The sequence below is a fragment of the Tachypleus tridentatus genome, chromosome 9, assembly GCF_004210375.1.
Source record: "Tachypleus tridentatus isolate NWPU-2018 chromosome 9, ASM421037v1, whole genome shotgun sequence".
Classification (NCBI taxonomy): domain Eukaryota; kingdom Metazoa; phylum Arthropoda; class Merostomata; order Xiphosura; family Limulidae; genus Tachypleus; species Tachypleus tridentatus.
Genome location: NC_134833.1, coordinates 123,569,056 through 123,596,302, shown reverse-complemented (window position 1 = coordinate 123,596,302; position 27,247 = coordinate 123,569,056). Strand labels below are relative to the sequence as shown.

The following is a 27,247-nucleotide window of genomic DNA, read 5'->3' as shown; positions in this document are numbered from 1 at the left end:
TTAGTAAATAAGGTTTAATTTCATTTATTACAAATGAAAAAATACTTCATAATTATGCACACATCAACAAATATTTCTTCAGAAATGCTCATAAATTTTAAACAATAAAATATATACAGAAGTAAAAGTTGTAATAATTAAAATAACTGGTTTAAAATTCACACAAAAAAATATTTTGTAACAGTCACAACTGGCATAATAAAAGTGTTTTAATTTTACATGACAAGAGACAATGTGTGTAAACATCTATATAATCTAAAAATTACTGATGATTGAAATAACCACGAAATTTTTCACATGAAATGTATGTTTAAAGAAACACTTATGTCAAAAATGCTTTTAAAAAAAAATCAGCCCATCTTAATAAGAAGTAACAAAACTAAAGATCCATTACTTTAAAAAATGAGTTTTGTACTTTATAATTTTCATTCACCCTCATTAGTGATTCAAATTATTATTAAAGGATGTAAACAAGTACATAATTTAACACAAATCTGTTCAAAAACTGAAGTTGTATCCAATACATCTAGATAAATGTTCGATATTTTTTAATAATGCACACATTTATAATAGTAAGTACCAATTCATAAACTGAAGTTTTCACTAAGTTCAAATAATTTTCCTTCGAGTAAATATTAATGTTTGGAGTTAATCAAATAACTTTAGTTTCTCTTCATTACAATTATATAAAGAAATTTAATCTGTTGATAATCTGACAGAATACTTAAAAAAAACAACTGATAACCAACGTATACTGAACACTGATAAAAACAACAACACACACACACACACACAAAACCAGCATATTCACAAACTTACCACTGGTATACTTGTATCTTCCTACCTGGCTATTTTATTTTTTAGAATGACCCACCAACCTTATTGACTTACTGAAGAGTAGAATCTTGTTTTACAAGTTTTGATCAGTTGAAGAACCTGCTAACATGCAGTATGCACACTTACACAAGCCATAACCTCTAACTATACTCTCTTACTTATTCACACACAAATAAAAATATATACTAGATGACAAACAGAATATTCACAAACTTACCTTTGGTCTACTTACTTGTATCTTCCAACCTGGCTCCTTTTTTTTTTTTTTTTCATTCAAAGCAAGATACTTTGCTTTTCTTAGTTCATGTTCAATAATCATATCATTGATGACATGATTTTCATGCCTGATCTGAAGATTCACAGACTTTGGAATGTCAGGGATCAACCAACAAATCCAAGATGAGATGATAAATACAAGACACTAAAAAAAAGTAAAAACATGATAAGTTTCACTGGAGCAATTTTTAAAACATAATCCTTTTACATAACATTGTTTAACCAATACAGATTATAAAACTTTATGAACAATGATTAAATCATGAAATTTTCTTAAATTACTAATGAGCATGTACAGTCATTCAGAACAGTATCAGTGCTACACAATTAGAAAAACATTACACTGGATGAACAGAAGCCACAAAAAAAATCTAACACTTTTAGAATTGGGTAATAAAAAAGGATAGTTTTATAACAAAAATGATTAATCCATCCATTTTGTGAAGGATAACTTAGTAAATGTTACTGAAGCTTTTAAAAACATTCTAGGATTGTCCTGGCTGAAGTAAAATGTATTACCTATTATAGCCTATTTATGTTGCTTCATTAAAAACAACTGTACATCATTATAATGTTTATATATTTTCAGTTGCAGTAAATGTTAAAAAGTTTCCAACTCCCTTCAAGTTAATTTAATACAGCATTTCTCAACTGGTCCTGTGGGTTTATGTACATCAAAACATGTGCTTAGCTTCCTCAAAAAAATTTAAATTACAAATAAAAGGTGATTTAGTAAAAGCTATTCACACTTTATATCTGTTTTGAAAACTTTGGTTAAATAAAAGTCTCAGGTTTGTTCTACAATTAGCATTTAAAAATATTCCATATTTTGAAGAAAGAAAGTTGTATTTTATGTCCTAAAGTGAAAGATACTGTAAATTGATTTATTTTAATATAAACTAAAAATGAACTGTAAATGTAATTAAGTTTGATTAAAAATAAGATCTATAATTTGAAAAAATTGTTTCCAACCGTAAAATTAAAAACGAACATCAAGCAAGTTGTAGCAAACTGCCAATATATTGACTTATATTCATATTTGTTGTTTGCTGTTGGAGGCTCTCTATGGTCTTGGTACCTGAATGAAGAAATCATGAAATAAAATGACCTTAAAATAGAAGCCAGCACTTTAAACAATTTATTTTATAGAGGATGTTTTGCATTTTATAAATTTTCAACTTTACCTTAAAACTGTTATCTGTACTCAGTCAAGTGTTTTGAAATAAAGTTAACTTTCTAACTTAAACAACTAAGTACATTTTGTGCTCTTATATGAACAGCAATATGCAAGTTTGCATATGCAATATCTAATTGTTAGAAATTAATTCTACAGTTTTCTTCCAAAAAAGTTTCTTTGAAATCCTATTGAGTGAGGAGATTTTGCTGGAATTTTGTGAATCTGATGTCTGGAAAATTTTAATAGATTTGTACCAGCAGAAAAGTAATTTCATCATCCAAGTGTTTTGTCTTCAAGTTCTATTTGTGTTTTATTTGAACAATTTTTGTGTATCAATCCTGAAATACAGTCATTAAAAGAGTTAGTGTAGTTGTTTCAAATGTTGCTGAAGATGAAGTCAGTAAAGTTCTCTCTCTTGAAGATGTATAACTTTTTTACTGCACACAAAACAGAATCTAGAAACAAACCTTCCATCTTCCTTGGATAAAAATATGTTAAAGTTTTGTACAAATGTTACTTCTTTCAGAATAAAAAATAAAACTGATGGTGAATGTTATGAAATCTCTTGTGATTATTTTTAATGTTTATAAAAGGATAATAAAATTTCTGTTTAGTACTATGAATAATTATGTTACATTAAAAAATATTGCATAATGCACTTGAATAGAATTGTAAAACAACTGTTATTTCTAACTAACCTACAATTAGGTTTATAAAAAAACAAAAACAAATTCATTACTACTTAAAGCAACACTTTTTGTCGAAACCCATCAGGCTAGCTTCAGAAGTATTGGCTTTGACTGCCGAAACAAAAGAAACTTGCCTGATTTATGGATAGAATACACTCTTTTTATTAGTTATATAAATACAACCAATTGTCCAACAGCAATATAAATGAGAATTACACAAATTTCTTGAAAAACAGAAGATAATACAAGGATTTGTCATTTGGGTTGAAATTTTATATTCTGAGTTGTTAGTATCTGCTATATACATGTTTCTAATTGGTTGAACAATCTGAAACCCTCACAAGAGAAGAGAAAAAAAATATTTGTAAATGAAAAGTCAGAGCATCACCAGATTGTGTAGAGAAGTATATTCATTTTTTTAACTTAAGAATTAAATCTTATGTAATACTAATATTTAAGTCATAAAGTATCTTTTTGTACCAAGTTTAATAATATGTATTATTTTAAGTAGTTTAATCAACCCTTTATTGTCTCCACCCATATATCTACACATGCTAGATATCACCTACAGCATTATATTTGCACATGCCAAACATCATTTCAATCCATATGTCTATGCATATGAGACATAATCTTCATTGAAATATCTACGCATACCAGATATCTTTTCCAATATGTCTGATCATGCTAGGCATCATTTCCACCAACTTATACATGCCAAATGTACCATGTTGCATTCAACTGCCTTGAATCTGGTTCATTGTGGTAAAAATGTTGTTGCAATGATGAAAAATACTTTCATGGATGATAACTTTGAAACTAACTCAATAAAATGTTTGTACCTTGCACAATTTGATATCCCATGTCAATAGGGTTAAAGTTTGAATCTACGTAAAATGGTAGTAACTTGTGCACTTTCATGTCCGATGTCAGTAGGGTTAAAGTTTGAATCTACGTAAAACGGTTGTAACTTGTTCACTTTGATGTCTCACGTCAGTAGGGTTAAAGAGACACCACACTGGTTCTTAATCACACATACATTGTTTTCTATGCTCTGTTAATTTGAAACAATAAAACAAAAATTAACACTTACTTGCAGTATTCCACACTGGTGTCAGGTTCAGAAAGAATATTCAAATCACCAGGAAAGTCACTGATGTTGAAATCTGACAGAGTAAAGTTCAGAAATCCATTCAGTGACCCATCTGGTGAAATGAAAACTTTATAAAATGTCTCCTCTATAAAACTTGATGTAAAGGCAATAATTAGTGCCTGAAAAGTAAGAAAATAGAATTAACAGTTCAGAAAATAACACACTTTCTTTCACCTTAAATAATATACTGTAATATTATTTAGTTTGATTGTGTAAGAGCAAACATTATTAAGTTTCACACCATTAAGTATATTGGACAATGTAGAAGAAAATATTCACATGTAAACGTCATAGTACACAGTTAACTGGGTTTGACATTGTGGATTATAATAAAATTCACTGTGTTAAATGTCTATTGCATCACTAACCATGCTTGATAGAACAGAAAATAATAGCATTTTCATCTTAAATTTCTTATGACATTGTTACTTTTTATATTAAATGAACATCAATTTACTATATAGAATTATTATACTATATAATTCCAAAATAAAGTAATAATATGGTGACACTGTACTTCAAGTGATCAGAAAGGTAAAAAACAATTTATTGTTTCTATTGACATCAATATGTAATACATTATAAACTCCTGTCTCTTCATAATAGTAACAATTAAGTTTTTATATCACATCAAAATTGTGATAGATCAACACCATGACAATTCTTCAATGCACAAAATTTGGTCTTTAATTAATAACAACCAATGGTCAGTAGGTGTAAACTTGTAAACTGACTCACAAAAAGAAATCACATCAATGTATTTTATAAACCCACTAAAGGTGCTTTAGAAAATCACTGCAGAAAGAACACAAGTACACAGAAATTCTAAAAGAGATCACATTAAGTTACAGTTTTGGAACTGACCTATACTTATAACATTAATTACATTAATTTAATAGTCACCTTAAACATCAAACGTTTCTCAAAATAATTTCATAATTTAGATAAAATTTGAAAGGAAATGCAAAGAGTTTATTTCACTTATAATGATTCTTAAGGTGTCTCACTCTAATATCATACATGTGTATGAAGTATTCCTTTATCACTGTAATCAATGTATGTGATATTACTAACAGTTAGTATTAAGAACAAGTAAAACATTGCTCATAATTCTCTGTACTTACATTTGTGATGACAGAAATCTTTCCAACAGAATTAAGAATTCTGTACCATATTCCTATCAAAATAGAATCAACCTATTAGGATAACTGGAATATATTTCAATAACTTTACTGTCTAATCTTTTTATTATTTTTTTGCTTACAAAACAATTCTCTTTCATGTATAGAATGGATTATATATATCTCAGCTAAGTTATGAATTAAAACTTATCACTAAAGACTAATCAGGAGTTATTAATTAACTCTAATAATTCTTCTCTGTATATTTAGTGTAAAAAAAATCAAGGTTTGAAATAAAACAAACTTCAAAGTATGAATATTACATTACTTCACTATCTGGGTAACTAGAAATGTCACAATGAAAATACCTAAAAGGCTAAAATCCAAATATTTCTTACAACTGATTGGTTCACACATGACTGTCAAATGATTGTTATTATTTACTAATAACAGTCCTCACTCAGTTAATGGAAGAGTGTTTGTATGTCACAAAGAAGTTGGGTATCACAACATTGTCTACATTTTAAGAGCTTCAGACTGTGATTTCTAACAGATTTACCATGATACATTTGTTTTAGTACCTACATTTGTTTCAATATAGTTTTCCTTTTTTGCATGTGATGTATATTGTTGGCTATGTATTGCACAAGTCCCATCTGTTCTTGAAATTTGCAGAAGAATCTCAAGAGTAAGATTTAATATTTATTTATTTTATGAAAACACTAGCATCTTCCAACTTTGGTGAATATTCTAGAAACTCACAACAAACTATATAAACCAACATGCCAAGAGCAGGAAGAATATTATTAGTCAGTTAAAGTCAGTGTGATATAGGCCTCAGAAGCTATTATTGTGATTAACACCAAATAATCATAAAACTACAAAATTGGGAACCAGGTATGCAGTAGATTTTGAACATTACAAACCATTCAATTTCAACACATTAATTTGGGATATTATTTTTTCTACAAGGACATTAAATAGCATCCCTGGAAAAGTCAGTTTGTAATCAGTGCAAAGCCATACAAGATAGCCAGCTTAAGTGATGTGTGACAGTCTCAACTCGGATTGAATTTGCTTGTTATGGGCCTGAACTGTCGATAAAATATCGGGTTCTAGATCATATATAAAACTCAGTATTGTTTCTAAAACTCTTGTACCTAAACCCTAATTTGTAATAACTATAATTATAATTTGTGTCGTTTTTCTTTTTGCATATTTTAACATATTTGTGTCATAATAGAGAACAGTACATGCCAATCTTGTTGAGAAATATCATATTTTAATACATACTAACATTTAAATAACAACTAAATTCAAATTAGTGATTATTTAGAGCAATAATACATAATGTATGTAACATAATAAATCAGAGACTTGTCTGAAATAAAAAATATGTAACATTGTCAATTTACTTTCTTCTTAACAGACTAAAACTAAACAGCTTGCTGTATTCACCACACTGTGCACTCACCAATGTTCTTAACTCTTTCTGCAACAGGTCGTCGTAAGAAAGTGATAAACTTCCTAGCATCGAGCCTGATTTCTGTGATGATTAGTAAAGCAAATAATGGTGCCAGAGGAAATGCAACCACAAAAATTGTGACAAATCCAAACTGCAACACTGGAGAAGGGGAACAAATTACAGAAACGTTTATTAATTGAACTGTACATTTAATGTTTGAGGAAGTTTTTATGATTTAGACAGTTAAATATATTAATGTAATTAGTGGACTACAATTACAATAATACATGTTGTGACTCCTTGGAAGTATCACACTTTATTACACAGAAATTCTAACCTTATGGTGTTGATTCAGGTCTAGAGGTGGTTGAATAAGAGATTTAATTTCTAGTTTGACATGAAAGTCAAAACAAACATTAATATCAAAATCAAGTAGCATATTAATAATGTTTCATTTAAAAAACAAACAAACTAAAACACAGACAAGGACCTTTAAAATTGCTGTTCCAAAAAATACTAATCATTGAGGTGGTGTAGCTGTTTTACAGGTATTTAATAAATGTTTCCTCTATATATTAAACTGTTCTGAAAAACAAGCTGAAACCCATAAAATTAAAAAAAAAATTTCTTTGTTTGTTGTTAAATGCAAAGTTGTAATGATGTGGAATTTGACCCATAACCACAGCGGAATCAAATGTTTAATCTTAGCATTATAACCCTTCAGGCTGAGCAATAAACACAATTCATATCCGTTTCTACATCATCAAAAACATTCTAAATGATGCTCCAACTAAGTTTTTCACATACATTATTATCATATCACACATTTCATCTTTACTGTTAATTATACATTAAATATCTAAAAGTATTTTAAATTACGTTGGAGGAACTTAAAATAATATATCATTCATTTCCATAGTAGTCAGTTACTCAGTTAACTACAATTAGAATAACTTGATTTTAAGGCTCTTGAATGATGTACAAACTACAAGGTCATTGTTAAAGATCTAACATTTTTCACAGACATGGAAAAAGTACCATTTTAATCTGTTCAAGTTTTTATGTGGAACATATGTATCTATTAATGTAATTATTTTCACATCATTATTTTAAACTTAAGCCTTACCCATTTCAAGATATTCACTAAAAAGACCCAATTCTTCTTGGTTTATTAAGTTGTAGTCACTCTCCCACTAGGTGGGTGCATGGTTTTCATGAGCACACTGACCCTTTTTATGCACTGACCACTTCTTGTAAACCCGTAACAGCCATCTAGATAAATACAAAAATATTTTTACCTAGTTTTAAAATAATATCAGTTTTTGTTGTTGACATGAATGTATAAATAGTTTAATTTTACATACAATCTGACATACTACATGTTTGACTGAACATTAATAAACTATGTATCTTGAACATATCAAAATCAATTTTGGAAAAAAAAAAGTACAACAGTTCTAATATCTCAAAATGAGCCAAGTGTCATAGAAAATGTTCTGACATGAAATTATTACAATAAATGTCTATTTTAATTAAAAAACTTACGGAACACCCATTTCCACCACGGCGTTAATGAACTGCTTCCCTGCCACAATTATAGCTAACTGCAAAGAGAGTTCAAACAAACACCCTCCTGTTCCACACTAGAAAGAAATGTAGAAAAACAGTTTCAAAATTACTGTGGCAATACCACTTTAAAAAATATCTCAGAAAGGACACAAGACTGAAAAGTACAATAAGATATAAGTTAGTGAGTGAGAGCACTAATAACTTGCCCAGGATCAAATGGTCCAAAAAAATAATGTTTCAAACCTCAAAATTTAAAGAATGTGTGTGACTAACATGAAAAACTCTGATTGATTCTTCATAGTTTAAGTTTCTCATGACAGGCTCAATCCCAGGAACTGACCTAACAATTATTCTGTGCTTGTTATAGTATTACAATGTATTCACATCATTTGGCAGGCTTTAAGTAAACATAAAAAGTTTTTGCACACCAAAGATTATATTTTTTAATGGAGTATTTTCACTAAAAATGTATCTGTGAATACTTACATATGTATAGATGAATAAATAGAGAATTTCTGTTTGCTAGTCTGAATGTTGATTTCCATGTTTAGCTTAAAAATACTTTTCTTAGTCTCAAAAATTTCAAACCTTTTTCTGTAATATCTAAACCTAAATCCTTGTTACTGGTGTAACCCATGAAGCAGTGAAGAATGACTGTCTGGAATGACTTTAAATTGTGATATTAAACTACTTATGTTTATACTAAATAGTTTTATGCTCATAATAGTGTGTGTATGTGTATACATTGTTAAATGTTATTGTTTCATTGCCTTTATAACCCCTAACTAATTACTATTCATGACTTAATAAGTTGTAAATCATGTGACAAATATGCAGCTCTTGCTATGCTTTTGAATTCCATTATGCACGAGCTACTCATGAACATTTTTTAAAATATTACTATTATTATTAGTTTTTTGTTTGTGTGTTATTTGGTGTGTTTTATTTTAATTTTGTGCAAAGCTACACAAGAGCTATCTGCACCAGCTGTCCCTAATTTAGCAGTGCAAGACTAGGGGGAAGGCAGCTTGTCATCACCATCCAGTGCCAACTCTTTCACCAACAAATAGTGGGATTGACTGTACCATTATAACGACCCCACGGCTGAAAGGGCGAGCATGTTTGGTGTGACGGGTATTCAAACTCGCCACCCTCAATTTATGAGTCGAGTGCCTTAACCACCTGGCCATGCCAGGCCTATTATTATTAGTAGTAACAGTAGTACTTATTTTACTTAATCTAACCTAACTGATCTAAAGAGATTTCTATTTTTAAACAATAATTTCCCATGGCAATCAAGGTTAAATTGAAAGCAAAATATGGAATTTTATTTACAGGAAACATTGCAATATGATAAATCACTTGACAGATGAAAACCACGGCTTTCTATTGGTTTTTAAGTAATACTGAACTGAGTGGCTTAAACACTGATTGGAAATTTCTAATAAAGAGGACGTCACAAGTGGGTGTGGCAAGATAGATTTGATTTCATGTCTCTGGAACCAAATAATATCAAACGCTATGAAAATTATAGTATGCCTTAGTGAAATTATATAATAATAAGTGATTTACATTAAATTTCATTTTCTACTTCTTGAGGGTGGTAAATAAATAAGAGAAGAAAAGGCCTAGAGAGAAAATGTTACAATTCTTACACTAGAAAATTCTAGTTTTTTTATTTTAAATATTGCCTTCTGAAATAAAATCTTTAAACTTGTATACTATTAAAATATGGATTAAGAGCTATGTTTTCAGAGTTTATTTATTAGTATATCATGAAAAGAAAATACTTTAATCAACTTTTGAATGTAACTCACTAAAACCTTAAGACATGCACAGAAAAAAATGTCTACAGAGAAAGGGTTAATACTGCTATTTTTTCCCAGCCAACAGGAAGTGTACTTTGAATAAAAATCAAGATTTCATGTTTTTTTACCATGAATTTATGACTTCAGGTCCCAAATACCAGTGCAAATACAGGACTTCTTATAGTTATTTGACTGATTGCTATTATGTTATTGAGCAAAACATTGTCTAACCAGGTTTCAGATTGAGCATATACATATTGATAAAGTAGGTCATAGATCAGTGTTGTCTGTGTAAAGTAGATTACCTCAAACAGTGCTGGTTAGTAAGGTCATGTGGGAGCTTATGTACATACATTAAAATGTAGTTTGTTAGAACAAAAAAGAAGTAATTTAGGTATGTTACTTTCTAATCTAAATTACATTTGTCTGTGTATAAATGAATAATTATTACTGATCTTGGATCTTATCTAAGCCTAGATCTATACTACTGCTAGTAGCAATAAAACAATGCAGGTGTCCTAATGATACTCAGGCCTAAACACAGGTCTAAGCAACACTGAATGATATGTGCAAATTGGAGATAGTTTTACAATGCTTTATGTTTAGTGTCATTTGTACAACACAGTGACAATGCTGGATACTTATAATTTCTTGGGATAAAATTTCAAAAACCAAAAATTCTTTTGAATATGTCTAAGAGACAACTTAAAAAAAGAACATTGGAAAAGAAAATCACAAAAGTCCTTAATTATAGAACATATTTAATTTTATAGATACAGTATAAAATCAAATCCTATTTGCAAATTTCAACTTAAACTGAGAACAAACAACACAATTATTAATAAAATATTCCCTTCAATGTTTCAGTTACTTTTTAACTTATTATTTAAATTCTTAACTCATAATATCCTTACGTATTTAGAAGTTAATTAAGTTAATGGCCATTTTGGCCAACTGACCACCATTTTGCATACAATCTTCACATGACTATATCAACTTTAAAGACACTTTACATCATTCATGTTTCAATATTACCAGGAGATATAAATGAAAGTCTGAAAAAGGCAAGTTGTCTTAATTATTTTGGTAGTGCAAAAGTAAATACAAAGATAGGATTTTATAAATAATAAACTGTAAACAACAACATGATGTTATTTATTATGACTTAAAGAACAGAAAAGTGGCAATTACATTCCAGTTTTAGTTTCTTAAAAATTACAAGATTACTGGGAAATTGAAAGCCTCTAGAAGGCTTATTTTCTAAAGTTATCTAAAAATAAAAGTTAACATTTTACTTAAACTGAAAATTGTTTCCAATAATACTTACCATCCACCAACACTTTAGCTAGAATCTCACATTGATAAAAGTGTAGGGGGCAGTGCAGGCATGATCCACACACAAAGCATTTATATAGAACAGGAATGTACCAAGAGAAAAAGTGGTACAAGAGTGTGGAAATTACACCTTACCTCTATAACAAATATGCTCTTCACTTGGAGCTTTGTTCCTGAATCAAAGGCAGAACAGAATATGAATTATCAGGTAGGCCACCCCTGACCAGACAGCCAAGATTCTATGGCTCAGGGTTGAAATTAAGGGGTTGTAGTACCTATATCCCATGTTGCTGGCTATGGTTATCAGACCACAATGTTATATGTGTATATATATACTTTAGATACTAACATGTAACCACAGAATGTTGCATTTGGCACCATCAGAATAACGACACAAAAGTAAGCAACACTTAACGAGTCCAAGAGGTAACACCCGAGGCTAGGAATAATGGGATCCCATATTTCATACTCAACAAATGAACAGAACTCATCTGGTAAGGAATTATGAACATTTGTTTTTAGTCTCTAACCAAGTGGATAAGGTGTATTCTACTTAACCCTGCACGTTGCTTCAACAACTTAATCTACTTCAACCTACACATATAGATATTAAAATGTTTCAAAAATCATGTTACATGTGATTTTTAAACACTTCTATGACCAGTAATAAGTTAGTCTACAAAACAACTTGAAAGATTAGTTTTTATAACTATGTATTATCAGCTGTCTTTTAGTACCATTTATTTTGAGTTCACTATGTTTCTTTTTTTCATTTCATATTTTAACACAAATTACTCACCTTCCTTTAAAAAATGTAAAAAACTGATGACAAACTTCAACATGTACATCTTCAAAATCAAACTATTTTCATAATCACTTTGAGTGCGATGTATTTCTATATACAATATTTCAGAACAGTATTAACTATTTTACAAAAAGAATATTAACATACAGAAAAAGGTTGACATAAATAAAAAATGTTTGATAAACTACCTTAACACTAATGACAACCAATTGATAATACTATTAAATTCATCATTTAACACCCATCATGTCAGAGGTTTTTAGAACTCTTAGGTGAAACATTAAGTTCTATTCTTCAAATCAAATCTTTAGAGTATAAATATCTTTCTGTCTGAAAGTGAATTATTTCTTATTTACAAAATTCATTATTTTCCATAGTTATAAATATCATTCTACGTCTGGCTCAGGTCCAGCTTTTAGGTTACTCTGCTGCTGTCACACGGAGCAAAGATATTTCTGCAACGTAGTTTTGAGTAATTAGAAATACTACGGTCAAATATTTTTGTATTGAGGGAGAGAAAGTCATAATAAAATACAAATCATAGGAATTGAAGACGAATTTTCCATATTCTTCTTAATTTGTCCATGATCTAAATAAATGTTAAGCCTTATCTTAGCCTCCACCATTTTTTTGTTGTTGTTGTCAGAAGTAGGATACCAATGACTGTTGATCAAGACAGTTGTGGTCTAGATACACTAGTTTCCATGAATTAGCAAACACTAACTACTTCTCAAGCCAAATCATTAGGAAACACAAGTTAATTTTAAATCAAAATGATTAACTTCATTCCATACTGTAACAGAAAAAAAGAGCTTTACATTCTAGTTTCACAGTGGAAATATCTTTTTATGGTAGTTTTTTATACACATTTTTAGTAATCTTTGACAATTTTAAAATATATAACATGCAGTACTGAAGCCAATTTATGTAATATCTCTACATAAATTGACTGCATTAATAAGAGATGTTTTATTATTTATTGTAACATGATTTTATCTCAAAATAAAATTCCATATCTTAAAATTTATTTTATTAGTAGCCTTCATACACAAGTTTATAAAAAATTATGTTAAAACACACATATATCCTTAATATAAAATGCATGGGGTCAGTTTATTGGACAAATGCCACATTACAGATGGAATGTTCACTATATTTCTGAATTTATTATGGATATCTACACAAGATGTTGCAACTTGTTAGTAGAATGTACAAGTCTGTTGTATGCTAAATATAAAACACACTGGAAAAGTATTTCTAATCAAGAAAGGATGACAATCTGAGTTACATATTAACATGTTGATGTTTATGTAAAGACTAAAAATACTATATCCATGGCACTGTTTGCATATTGTGCTTGCATTGCCTTTAGAGCCTCTAAAATGTATATTTACAAGTTTTCAGTATCCCTGTACACTGTATATGATATTTACTGTTCTTCATCATGAACTGTCATTAAATCAAATACATAATACCAAATTAAAAGTTACAAATAATCATCTAACCTTAAAATTATCATTAATATATTTATATAAATACTATACAATTTTTTATGTATTTCTGCATATATATGTTAGCAATGTGAACAGTTTTCACTGCTTTGATCACAAGACTATATGGTATTACAACTAAATATACTTTACTGTGTTTCACACTGATCCACTAGTTTATTTAACAAAACACTCAGACTTGATCAATAATAAAACTAAGACTGGTAAAGTGATAAAGTGTGCTGTTAGTGATGTTCAATATACTTATACATAATTACTTTCTAATGTTATTTTAATACATTCTGTACAAACAGAAGAGTTAATTAAAAATTCAGATAACATGCATAATGTGGCATAAATTAATTTTTTAAAGAAATAAGTTCTATTTTGAAAAGTGTGCATAATTTGGATTTATTCACCAATAAAATGTATATGTTTTTTCAAGATGTATAAATTATTCTGATAAACTGTGTGACTGTAACAGTATTTATCTGGCACTAAAATAAATATGTATAAGAACTTTTACAGTCAGATTCTGGTTAAATTTTGTTATTCAAAATGATGAACAAAACATACAAAATAACCTATGTTCATTTGGAATTGCCAAAATTAGAAACAAGTAAAACTTACCCAATTCAGTGAGGAAGGTGGCTATTCTTCTATAAATCTAGAAAAGGTTAATAGTTAGTCAGTTGTATCAGAAAGAACATCTACACTAGCCATCCCTAACTTTAAACTGATAAGACTATGAAATGGCACCTATTGCCAATTCTTTGGTTACTCTAATCAAATAACAGGATTTTTGACAATCACGTTTACAACATTTACATAATCTCAAGGTCGAAGGGCATTTTTGCTGCAACAGGATTAGATCCATAAACCCCCAGGTTCACAGTTCAGAACACTGACCACTAGACCTAGCATACAAATAATGAAACAATACCAAAATGTTTCAGATATCAGTGTGATATGAATATGGTAATTTTATCCCTGGTTCAGTGTTCATTCTCTTTTGATTTTTTTTACTCTGGCTTGTAATTTTTGGAGTTTAAATCAAGTTTTTCTAATCCAAATTTATACATGCCCAGCCCAAAGGTAAAAGAACAAATGCATAATCAACATACACTAATTCCTGTGCCTAGTATTTGATCACTCAAAGATGATGGGTGTGTTTATAAAAAAACTGAAAAGTTATTTGATTTGGTTTGTTTTGAAGTTTGCACAAAGTTACACAAAGGCTATCTGCACTTGAAGTCCTTAATTTAGCAGCATAAGACTAGAGGGAAGGCAGTTAGTCATCACCATTCACAGCCACACCTGAGGCTACTCTTTTACCAATGAATAGTGTGGATTGACTGTCATATTATAAATCCCCCATGGCTGAAATGGCCAAAACTGAAAAGTACTACTGAAGATCTTACAAAACAAATATATAGTAGTGTTACTTGCATCTGAACTTAAATACTGAGGGTTTGTCATTATTTTAATAATTTCTCTAGCATGCAAAATATAGAGATTTTCTTATGGTTATTTTGGTGCATTCATAAAAAAATTCCCAAGCTATATTAATTTCATTCTTGAAAATACAAACATGAAAAAAAACATTACATTATTTACAGCTGAACAGAAAACAAGAAACAACCTTAAAAAATTACAAGTAATTACATATAACATTTCCTTTTAGTCATTAAGAAATCAAAGTAAAAAATAAATAAACAACAAAACTAATATGCTTACATACCACTATATACATATATATATACACACACATGCCACTTTAAACAGGTACTTGATACATATATATACATATATACACACACATACACTTATATACACATATCACTATAAGCAGGTATTTGATCCATATCATCTTGAATAAAGCCATAAAAAGTACATTTTACACAACTAGAAATAGGTGAATTTCATATCCCTAATGTTTCTCATTTAAGTGGCCTACCAGGTTAAAGGTCATGATGCATACAAGGTTCAACAGTGCAGCTGTCACAGAGGTAGTAAGAGATACCATGCTGGTTAGTGTCTGATTGTCACTCAATGTGAAGTACAGAACAGTTTGAATGGATATTCTGTAAACAATCACACCAACCACAGCAGCAATAGCTATTGTTACCTAAAGAACAAAACGTAATTTAAGTCTATAAAGAATCACTGCATCAAGACCTACTGTAACACAGAATATATATGTAAATTTAAAATAGTTTTAGGGAACTTAAAAAAAAAAACACTTTGCTGTAGCAAACTATAACTGCAGTCTGGCAGTTAAAGTCCAGATTTCTTCACACAGTTGGAGGTTGTTTGTCCTTTTATGGAGTGGTTCACTAAGTCTTTGCCTAGATTTTCTAGGCAGCAAATTGTTTTGCAGGATATGATAAAACAAAAACCATGAAACCTGCAACTGATCAAACAACTCTAAAGTTATGCTTTTCTGTGGCATCTTAACCCATTTTATAATTACTAAAAATGGGCAATTTCACAATTTTTTGTTTGTCAATGTTTGGGACCTGTACAAAAATATCTTTCTACCAGCTACCATGTAAATTGGTCAAAATATGGCTGAGTAAATGATCAACAAATACCTCTAAATTATGCTTTTTTCAGATCTCTTCCTGCCGACACCCCCAAAAAAAAAAAAAAAAAAAAAAAAAAAGATTCAAAATGGGCAAATCTAGCTATTTTTGTTTGTCATTGTATTGAGCTCATGAATATTTACATTTGTGCCAGTTGACTTCCAGGCTGCTGTAAATATAACCACGCAAGAGCCCAAAATGTATATTTTTGGGTTGTTTGGCATCTGACCCCTTAAAAAAGCCTAAATAAAAAAATGAAAATACTTACTGGACATACTGGATCAAAGTATGACCCTACCAAGTTTCAAGATAATCTGCCAAGATATGTAGGTATGGCAATAAACTGAAAAGAGTTTGGAAGAAGGTGAAGCAACAGAAAAAGTATATCTCTCTCATGATGATGAGGAACCCACATCAAGTAAAAATGTATCTCAAGATGGCTGGTATGGGTATTAAAACTGTTTTTCTTAACCTGAAGGCCTGAGATACCTAAGAAGGTGAAACATTGTTTTCTAATTTATTTTAATAAAAGTTTTAATACCCATACCAGCCATCTGGAAATACAGTACACCTATCCGTGGAGACAATTATGAGAAATAACTGTCTTGTATACTATACTGCAAAAAATTGGAAACTGGATTCACTGAAAATAATAAAAACATCCTCCCAAGTTTACAAAGTGCATCTTTTAAAAACAATTTTTCTTTAAACATAGAACCAAAAATCAATGACCATAAAGTTATAAGTCATCTTAATTTAAGAATGCAGCCTTACTCTAAAACAGTACCACCTGTGGTACTGGGATATCTCTATTAAGCCTTTGAGTAATCTCTGATCATTTGGGAAAAAAAACCTTTAAAAGTAGACTCATTCTTGAAACACCACTGAAAACTTTTCTTGTAAATAGACTGGACCACCTAATGATTGATAATAAGCAAAATACATGATTATTGAGACAAAGTTAAAATTTCCTTACTTAATCGTGTTATTTTTATTCATGTTATTGTTACACAAAACTACAGCAAAATCGACTGAGCATTTTCAACCACAACATAGAAAGACATGCTGTATGGAATGCTATGAATGTCCATGACTTACTTAAAAATCAGTTAATTTTCAGTGAAAGATGCTTTATGTTGTTATAAGTGCATAACAGATGCAACGTTGTTCCGAGTGACTGCTTTCATATTGGACTCACGTTAAACAAGTCACAAAACCTTGATAAATAATTTCTTCAAAAGACACAAATCTATATTTAAAGAGACGTTTTAAACACACTTGTTTTATTTGAAAGGGCTGTTTTTCTACTGGAATAATTTTATACGTGCCTAGTGGGGGTCGTGACTCACTCTAAACACATATTTTCTCATTGTTGTGCATTAAAAAAGTCAACAAAGCAGATAATTAAAAACTAGGTATTTAAAATCCACAAATAGAGATCACAAAAAAAATGTAAGCAAACAAAACTGTAGATCTATTGCTGACAGCTTAACTCAAGCCACAAATAATCATTTTGATTCCACTATAAAATTATTTCAAATGATATTTATTTTGTTACAGGACTCCACTGAGATTTCTGCAAGAAACTGACAGTACTTTTGAACTTACTTAATTATGTCATGCTGTGAAATTTTCTAAGTCCTTCATTTTTAGCCATCAAAAAATCCAGTGTTTTACTGGTATATGCATTAGTTGGAAACTACAGCTTGTGCATTTTCTAGTGTTTTTATTGGAAACAGACACAACAAAATTAGGGGATCTGATGATGGATACTGTTATTCAAGCCACTGTTGTTCATCATTACTCAAATTTATTTCCCTGGCAATATTTCAACAGCTGTTTGACACTGGATGATTACCATAACAGATGTTACTATTCAATATCACATCGATAATTCTTTCTACTGTTTTTTGTACTTAGCAAAAGTCACAAGTACATATTCAGTATTTATTACCACTGCATATATTACTCTTTCATATAGCTTTTGCAATTTTAAACAGGTAGTGGTAGTAAAAGTTATTGATAATTAGCAATTTACCAATGTGTGCCACTGAAAGAATTATTTGTGTTGCCTTATTCTAACAAACACTTGTACACAGCAGGCTGTTGAAGAACAAACATATTGTTATGTAAACCTATCAAAGTAAGCATGTGACTGTGTATGTTTATGTTGCACTAACCTTTGTTGTATTATATTAAAAGAAACATTATTCCATTCTGATGAAATTCCTTTGTTACTGTTCATCTTTTGTTATATAATAGTACAAGCTGATGGAAGCTACTCATTAAATTTGTGATCATACAATCTTTGCCTTCACAATGGTCCTTTGAGAACAATTTTACAGTTTGTATGTTACAGGTGTATACCAGTAAATATGTTTATTTTCTCTTGAACATATGTTATTTATTTTTAATATGTGGTGGATGAGTGGAACATAAAGCACAAGCAACAGTAAACTGTCAAAAAATATGTAACATTCAACTGAATTCACATGCACTTGTGAAGTTTAGAATGTATTCTCTACAAATGAATATTAAAAAAACATCTTAAGTAACAATATAATTAAAACTCATTCTAGATTGTTAGAAAAATAAAGAAACAACATGAATCAAAATGCAGAGACTGTATTGTCAAGCCTATAGCCAAAGGCTCTAACAAAGTAAATAAATACAGCTGCAAGTAATGTCTGTATTATTTTCTTAAGCTTATTATAAATCTCTCTATTAACTCCATGCCTACAGTACTTATCAATTTTAGTGGGGACAAAATAGTTTGTTTACTTTTTAAGAGTCCCGAGTTGTCAGCTTGAAAATACAATTTTTATATTTTGATTGAACTTTTCTGATGATCCATACACCCTTTCCCAAATTAATAATTTTTAATAATAAAGTACACATACACACATATTCCTGTTTTTAGATAAATTTCTCATTCCCACTGAATACCAAACACCATTACTGTGTCAAATAGTCTTCATTACCTATTGAACCTATTTCTAAAGTTCACTGTTCTCAAAATTGGTTCTTCTTTAAATCTGAAATCTTAAATGTTCACATAGCTTTAGTGTACACACCTATATACTTCAAATTAATTCATAAATAAATACTCACAAGTAGTAACACCACAGACCAGGAAAATATGGTGTGTGGTACTCGTCTCTTCCAAAACGAAACACATGGTTCGTTTACCTGTTACAGTGTACATCACAGAAGCATTTAAAAAAACACATCAGTAAAAAACTAAGTAATAAATTTTCATAACTCATAAGAAATAAAGTTCAAACACATGCCCTTAGAAAAAGAACCAGAACTGATGAAAAACTGCTGTAATATTCCTTCTGAAGTTCAATTTACATTATTTTTGAAGGGGATAATAAAACCACAACTTAGGCATTGGAACATCTAACTTGTTTGTTTGTTTTTTAAAAAAAGGGATAAAATAAATGTAATGAACTTTAAATGATTTGCTTTATTTTAAATTTCACACAAAGCTACACGAGAGCTATCTGCACTAGTCGTCCCTAATTTAGCAGTATAAGACTAGAGGGAAGGCAGCTACTCATCACCACCTACTACAAACCCTTGGGCTACTCTTTTACGAACAAATAATGGGATTGACCATCACATTATAATTACGAGTCGAGCGCCTTAACCACCTGGCAGCCAGGCGGGGACTTTAAATGAGAATATTTGAAACAAGCATAAAAGTTGACATTTTAAACTTTCAATTTCAAACAATGTTCTATCAAGATCTTTTAAATTTTTGTTATTCACATCTATTTTTTATACTCTGCTGTCTTTTAAACTACATGTAATGCATTTACACTGAATTATTTTTAGAAAAGTGTTTTATCACCCTTTTAAAATTGTACCTTTGAAGACCATTTACTCAAAATAACTGCATTTTTCAAGAAGAATAAGGCACTTTTTTAAGTTTAATAATTTTAAGAAAGAATTCATACAAAAGATACATAGCTTGTTAATTTTGTTTGATAGAGTTATTTAGTTACAGTTTTGTTGTAAAACCAATACCAAACACTTTTAGTGTCATCATAAAACTTATAATCTGATAATCAACTACAACACTGCAAAATCATCATCAACAGATAGATCTAGACTTGTATAAAAACAAGACAAATTGTGGGAACAACTGGAAAAAAGTCAGATGTTTGTTTTGATGTTTATTATAAATTGATAACTGCTGTTCTTACCCCTGTAATAAAGTTTACTTTCTTTTTCTTTACTGTTGATAATTTAGCTAAATATTCTGGCCTTGGATGTTCCTGGTGATATAAAAAAAACAACACACATTATGATCAAGAGTTCAGGTAAAACATCATGTCTGTGTGTTAAGAAATTTACATTTTTAAACATGTATTTTTGAGAAACTTTCTCAAAAGAATACCTTTAGGGAACATTCAAACATTATTTTTATAAGACAAAGTTTGAAAAGATGTTCAAAGGGAAATACTAGAGAGTAGCTGTAAATATCATACTGGAAACAAACAAACTTGTCCTGAGCACCCACTCAAGGCAGGAAAACAAGGTCATTAACCCTTTCACATCAAGAAGGTCAAGCTGCATATGTCACAACCTTTTACAGAGTTAAATTCAAAATTTAATTAAACTAGTTTATTATCGATGTATACAAGTAAACTTTGCATCACAATGTAATTATTGAATCAAATTTTAATAGTATTTAAGTTCTTAGATTTTTCTATAATTTACTTATCACCTCTCCAAGAATTGAATAATTTTATGTAAATTAGTTATTATAAAGTAGTTATTTTACGGCTTTCTATCTTATTCGTTCATGATGTCATACACTAGGAAATTAGTCATTTAGCACGCACACAGCTTCTCTTTTACAAGCTGCCAATAGTTCTCTATGATGTTGTATATCCATAGACTTACCACTATATCAGCAAGGGGCATTTAGTGTGGTAGTGCCATTAGTAAAGAACAAAAAAAGATGCTGGTAAACAGTACATTTTATGTTTTTCATGAATATTCTTTATTTATTACTATAAAAGTAACTAAAATGAAAAACAAGAAAGTTATTAGGTTAGATTAGCCAAAATAATGAATAGTAATAAGAAATATTCTTCATATTGTTTAATGTAATTCAATAGGGTAACATGAGCTGAAGATTCACCAAGTGATGATTTAAAACTTGTGAGGAAGGATTAATTGTTTGTTTGTTTGTTTTGAATTTCGCACAAAGCTACTCGAGGGCTATCTGTGCTAGCCGTCCTTAATTTAGCAGTGTGAGACTAGAGGGAAGGCAGCTAGTCATCACCATCCACGGCAAACTCTTGGGCTACTCTTTTACCAATAGATAGTGGGATTGACCATGACATTAGAATGCCCCCACGGCTGAAAGGGAGAGCATGTTTGGCGTCACGGGAATGCAAACCCGCAACCCTCAAAGGAAGGATTAATAGTTACACATGGTTCAAAAGTCAGTAAAACTGTAAGATTAAGAAGAAACAGAAGATGTATATTGTCACAACTTGTTGTCATTTTAGCACAATAAAAAAGTAATTCACAATTATTTCATAATTTTTATGGTGGTTATGAGGACGTTTAGATTGGCTGATCATTTGAAAGTTACAGCTTGTAAAATAACAGATAAAATAAACTTTTTACTGACAGCAAACATCATCTGATATTTATGAAGGAGGTTTAAAGAACTATGTAAGTGAAATTTGAAAATTTTTAAATGAAGTATTTTTAATCTTAACATGAAAAATCACTTTGCAATCATAACAGTCAACACTGACAACATATAATTAAAATACTTGTATGATTACTGTCAAATTTGTCATGACACAACTAGTACCTTCACAATCACAATAGGTATACTGCCATGGTTAAAAGTTCATGTCAAATACACAAGTCCATTGTGATAAATTAATAACTAAAATTAAAGTACACATTACCTCTAAAGTGTCAAAATTAGTTACATCCCAATGGTGGGTGATTTTTGCTGAATATCTTTTCCACAATTCCATAAAGATAACAGCTGAAAGTAAATAAAAACAAAGTGATAAAGTTTATCATCACTAAAGACAGAAATTGCAACAGAATACAAATTACTCTTTAAACTTATATGGCTTATGATAATTTATTCAACTATTTTTGTTCACCAAAGTGTTAGTAATAACAAACTTTGTAAAGTGTTTTCTTTTTTCCTTGAAAAGTCCCAAATTACAGACAAGATATCTCAAAGTAATAACATGCTTTTGGAATTAATTTGAAGTGTTTGATGTGAGACTTCAGTAATAGAAGTTTAAAGTCTTGAATGTGCAGCAAATTTGATGTGCTTTATGTTGGTTTGAAATTAAGACCATTTCAAGTATTGCAGGTATACAATGTTGGACGTTTTTATGTTGAAGTAACCCTTTTGCTATGGGCATCCATTACCACACATATCATGAGGATTTTCTTAGTGAGTTACTTTCCCAAAATTCAGGTCCTTTGTAAGGTCAGTTTTATGTTACTGGATATGGTAGCATGAGCATACATGCACCTTGTCATTGTAACTTCTACACTGTTATCCAGACACAGTTGAAAGATCAATATAATAAATTTATATATGTACATGGTGTGGACAAGAAAAGTGGCCCCCTTGAAAATACTGTTAATTTGTTATATATTTTATTAGATAATAGAAAAATGTGTAAAATGCACTTCACAAGATCTGTTGCAAAATGATATCAAATAAATTAACATTTTCAAGGGAGAGGCACTCTTTTGTCCTCCCCTTCTATATAAATGTATAATGTTATCAAATTTAAGCTATTTTATATGAGTTATAGTTTGTAATTATTCTAGAATGAAAAAAGGCATTATTTATATTAATTTCCTAATTGTTTATAGTGGTCAAATCTATCAAGCCCATACAGTTTCATTAGTAAAAATAACAGACAAAACATTATGTTTTTCTTTGTACAAAAATGTTTGATAATTATCTGGAGGTTATAAAAATTTTATATGTGAAATTTGAACATTTTCTGATGCATACAAACATTTTTAATCTTAAAATCAAAATTACTATGCATGTTAGATAGTCAACATGCTAAAAGAAAATAGGCATAAGAAAAGCGTAACTTAAAAAAGTCTTAAAACTAATTTACAAAAAATTTGATATTTTGTGTATGAAAGCTCTAACAGATTCTGAAGAAGAAAATATTATTTATATAACTTTAACATGTAAATCTATATAATACTTACCCCAGAGTGACATAAAAACATCAAAAAATACAGCAGCACCATTGTCAAAAAGATGTGTAATTCTGACAAAAGTGCATGTCTGTCCTAGCTGTTCATATTTACATCCTTTTATGTCACACCGAGGACATAAAATTATGTCTTTGTGGTTCTCACATACGTCCTTACTTTATAAAAAAAAATGCAATTTTGTTTTAAGTTTATAGAATAAACACAGTACAGTTGAACATTTAAATCAATCATAATATACAACTATCAATTTCAATGATAATGCCACATAAAATAACATATCAATTTGTCCAAAAAATTGAAAATATTTTAACATTAATGGTTCCAATTATTACTCTTTGCAATTATTCCAGCTACAAATGTCTTGTGCGAAAATAATTAATTAGTTAAAAACTGATTAATTAGTCCAGTGATTAATCACTTACCACATTCCATCAATTACATATCTCTAAGTATCTGATTTATCTGAGGTATAATTTAGAAAATGATCAAACATGAGTTATAAAAATAATAAACTGTTTGATAACTCTTTTAACTTTTTTCTCCCCTAATTCATACCTGTGAGCATCACCCACCAAGGTGAAGAACCCATAGAGGAAACACAGCACTCCTACTGCTGAAGCTGGGATCAGCATGCAGGTATAAAATCCCAGCCAAGCAAAGTAGAGGCCAATTTTCACTCCAAAATATTCCCTGAAAAAATTGAAAGGAACAAACAATAAAGTGATTCTTATCAAACAAAATATAGTGGATACAATAACTAATGAGAAACTCCAAAAAATCAATCCATAAGAACCTTTTTTTTTTTTTTATAAAGATTTGTCTCAATTTTAAACTCTGATTAGTATGAGAGCAAAGTGATTTTCATGCTAAAATTAATAAAATGTATATATCTTTAATATTACAGTTTCCAAATTTCATTTGCATAGCTTCTAGAATCTTCTAATTGAATATCAAGTTATTTTTGGTAAATATTTATATGTTATGCATTAGTGTCTCTACCTTTACATTACATGAGCTCAGGCCATTTGTTTAACCTTGTAACCACATCAAAAAAAATATGAAATAAAATTTTTCCTTTCTAAAATCCCTGCAGAGCACAATAAAAGCTTATTATTATTTATCCTGACTATCATCAGGCTTGCATCAGTTAAATATGACAACTTCCTTCATACTAAGCCTATGTAACAACCCAGGAATCACCTTGTATACACTTCGTTCAAATTACAGCATAAAATTATGTCATACACACAATCTTCAAAAGTATATACATATATTGCAAATAAATTAATCTATTTCTTCATTCATATATTCTAATGTTACCTAATAAGTATTTTTTTACAATAAAAACAAACAAAATATGTGCATAAAAAATAACAAAATTCTAGTACTTAACTGTGAATGCTGTAATTTCTTTTGTTGTCAAAGACTTAAAGTATTGATAGATGCTAACCCAAATTTTCCATGGGGCTGTTTTTCATTTTTTCACAAAATTATTTATTAATTTCAAACACACAATTTAGAGCACAAACAATAATAAACACAAAGCATTCAATGTCTTATAATTATTACAATTTAACTGGTTTTCTAACTAAACATTGTGCATCAAAACACTTTACTTAGCTGGTTAAACTAAACATAGTAATAGCAGATTTGAATCTATGTTCCGAAAAACTTAAAAGCCATCCTGTGAACGAGATGACATTATATATAAAACAGAATATTAAATATTTATTTTCTAATGGTTATCAATAATGTAATAGCAAATGTCAAAGACAGAAAGAGAGAGAATTATTTACATTTTTGAAAGACTGTATGTCAAACAGAGCTTTATGGGATGGCTTGGTAACTATAACTTTATGTTATGTACGAGGAAAATCTGCAAGTCTGAAAGCTGTACTCAATTTCAGTGAACTAAATACAAGTGAAAAGATGTCTAAGTTTAGCAATTTTAAACAAACAAGTGCCATCACGTGATACAGAAATGTAAACACTAAGACGTTACAAATTAAAATATTTTACTTTTGAAATTCAGAAATTAAAACTATTATATAACAGAAACATCTGATTAACTACATGCTAATGCTATTAGATCTACATCTCTTTTGGTTATTACCACATCTTTATTGAATTTTGTAGCTCAATAAAAATAATACAATAGCAACACAAGAGAATTCTCTCCCTCCTATCATGACTGATTCTCCTTATATATAATTATTGTATTTAGAATGTATTTAAAGTTCAGTCAACTTTAACAGGCTTAGTTAGGCCTAACACTGAATGTTATACGATACTCTCATATGGTTCATTTCAAAACAACCCTGCCACAATTTATTATACTTGCCTGTTGGTTTAGTAATAGTATCTGCATATTCTAATAAAGTTATTGCAATGTCCAAAAAACTAAATCTGTCATACTTAAAACTTGATGTCAGAACATAAATCACACTTATTATTCATACACTTTATTGTAAAAGTTGAGTTTCAATTTTTTGAGACATATTTTCTTATGATAATACAAAAAACGACATTCTATCAAAAGGAGAATGTACAAAGTATAGCATAATAGGCCTTTTCTCTGAGGAACCACCCATCCCTTCCCCTAATCCCCAATTATATTTCATATAATATTCCAGGATACCCGTGGAAAGCATATCACAAGTAGACCCTTCTGTTGTTTTGTACGTAATATCAAACAACCAAATGAACTGTCTTGTCTTGTACAGTCCTGCACCACAATCCAGTTAGGGTTCATATCAACAGAAACAAAACTATTTTGTGAATGAATATATCTTCATTTACCTATTTATGTTTCGTTTGCTGCCCCTGTTTTATTATGTCACCAGTTTTATAACGGATAGTGTGTGTGTTTGTTTTTTCTTATTGCAAAGCCACATCAGGCTATCTGCTAAATCCACCAAGGGGAATCGAACCAGCGAATTTTGCGTTGTAAGTCCATAGACTTACCGCTATGCAGCGGAGGACAAAGTATAGCGAAAGCTATTGGCTTAGTGCAACAAGTTTTCTTTTGTGGTAAGTTTTAATTTTTGTGTCTCTCGTCAGCAAGTATAAAGTAGAATAGCTCCTTCTTCAGACGAGTGCTATTGAACAACATTAATAGTTTCGAATTTTCTTTGAACAACCCAAATTATTATAATCGTCTCGTCTTAGAAACAGGAACCTTGTTATAGTCTTTTCTCAGGACCGAGATGCTCCTAATCTTATTTTTCCGTACCTAAGAGGAATCGCAAAAATATTTGTTTTAAGAACTTGACAGATTACACACAATAATGAGACGAAAGAACAACTTTGTGAAGATTTTTTGTTTTACCTACGGTTTTGCCGTTAATAAAAACTAACGAAAATATTCCAAAAAATAACAACGTAGAGGTTCAAAGCAAGTTTTATCTTAATCTACACATGAATACAATCCATTAATAAAAGGTAAAACATTGTATGCTATGAACTGATTAAGGAAGTTTATTAAATAACGAATAGTTACAAGTTGGTTTGTTTTTGAAGTTTGCGCAAAGCTACACGAGAGCTATATGCGCTAGCCGTCCATGATTTTGCAATGTAAGAAGGCATCTAGTCACCACCACCCACTGCCAACTCTTAGGCTACTTTTTTAACATCGAATATTGGGATTGACCTGTCACATTATGATGCCCCTACATCTGAAAGGGCGAGCATGT

General features: G+C 29.9%; 1 protein-coding gene across 1 annotated transcript; it reads right to left on the bottom strand.

Moving 5' to 3' along the window:
* Positions 1–514: 514 nt before the first annotated feature.
* On the bottom strand, positions 515–24,259 carry LOC143227476 (anoctamin-1-like). The gene is made up of 13 exons (XM_076458918.1): positions 24,111–24,259; positions 23,547–23,710; positions 22,253–22,335; positions 20,522–20,593; positions 19,422–19,499; positions 15,683–15,853; positions 14,356–14,392; positions 12,237–12,325; positions 6,728–6,941; positions 5,257–5,309; positions 4,073–4,251; positions 2,086–2,191; positions 515–1,258 (listed from the first exon to the last, which is right to left on the bottom strand). Exons 1-13 carry the CDS (start codon positions 24,185–24,187, stop codon positions 1,043–1,045), a joined length of 1,539 nt encoding a protein of 512 aa, XP_076315033.1. The 5' UTR covers positions 24,188–24,259; the 3' UTR covers positions 515–1,042.
* Between the last annotated feature and the right edge of the window lie 2,988 nt (positions 24,260–27,247).

Bases quoted from the DNA above. Each gene is read 5' to 3' on its own strand.
- LOC143227476 (XM_076458918.1), bottom strand. From the start codon at position 24,187: ATGCTGATCCCAGCTTCAGCAGTAGGAGTGCTGTGTTTCCTCTATGGG. The intron at 15,854-19,421 runs GTGAGTATTTAT...TTTGTTCTTTAG, and splicing joins GGTCTGTGGTGTTACTACTT to GTAACAATAGCTATTGCTGC. The intron at 2,192-4,072 runs GTAAGTGTTAAT...TTCTTCATTCAG, and splicing joins ACCAGTGTGGAATACTGCAA to GTACCAAGACCATAGAGAGC.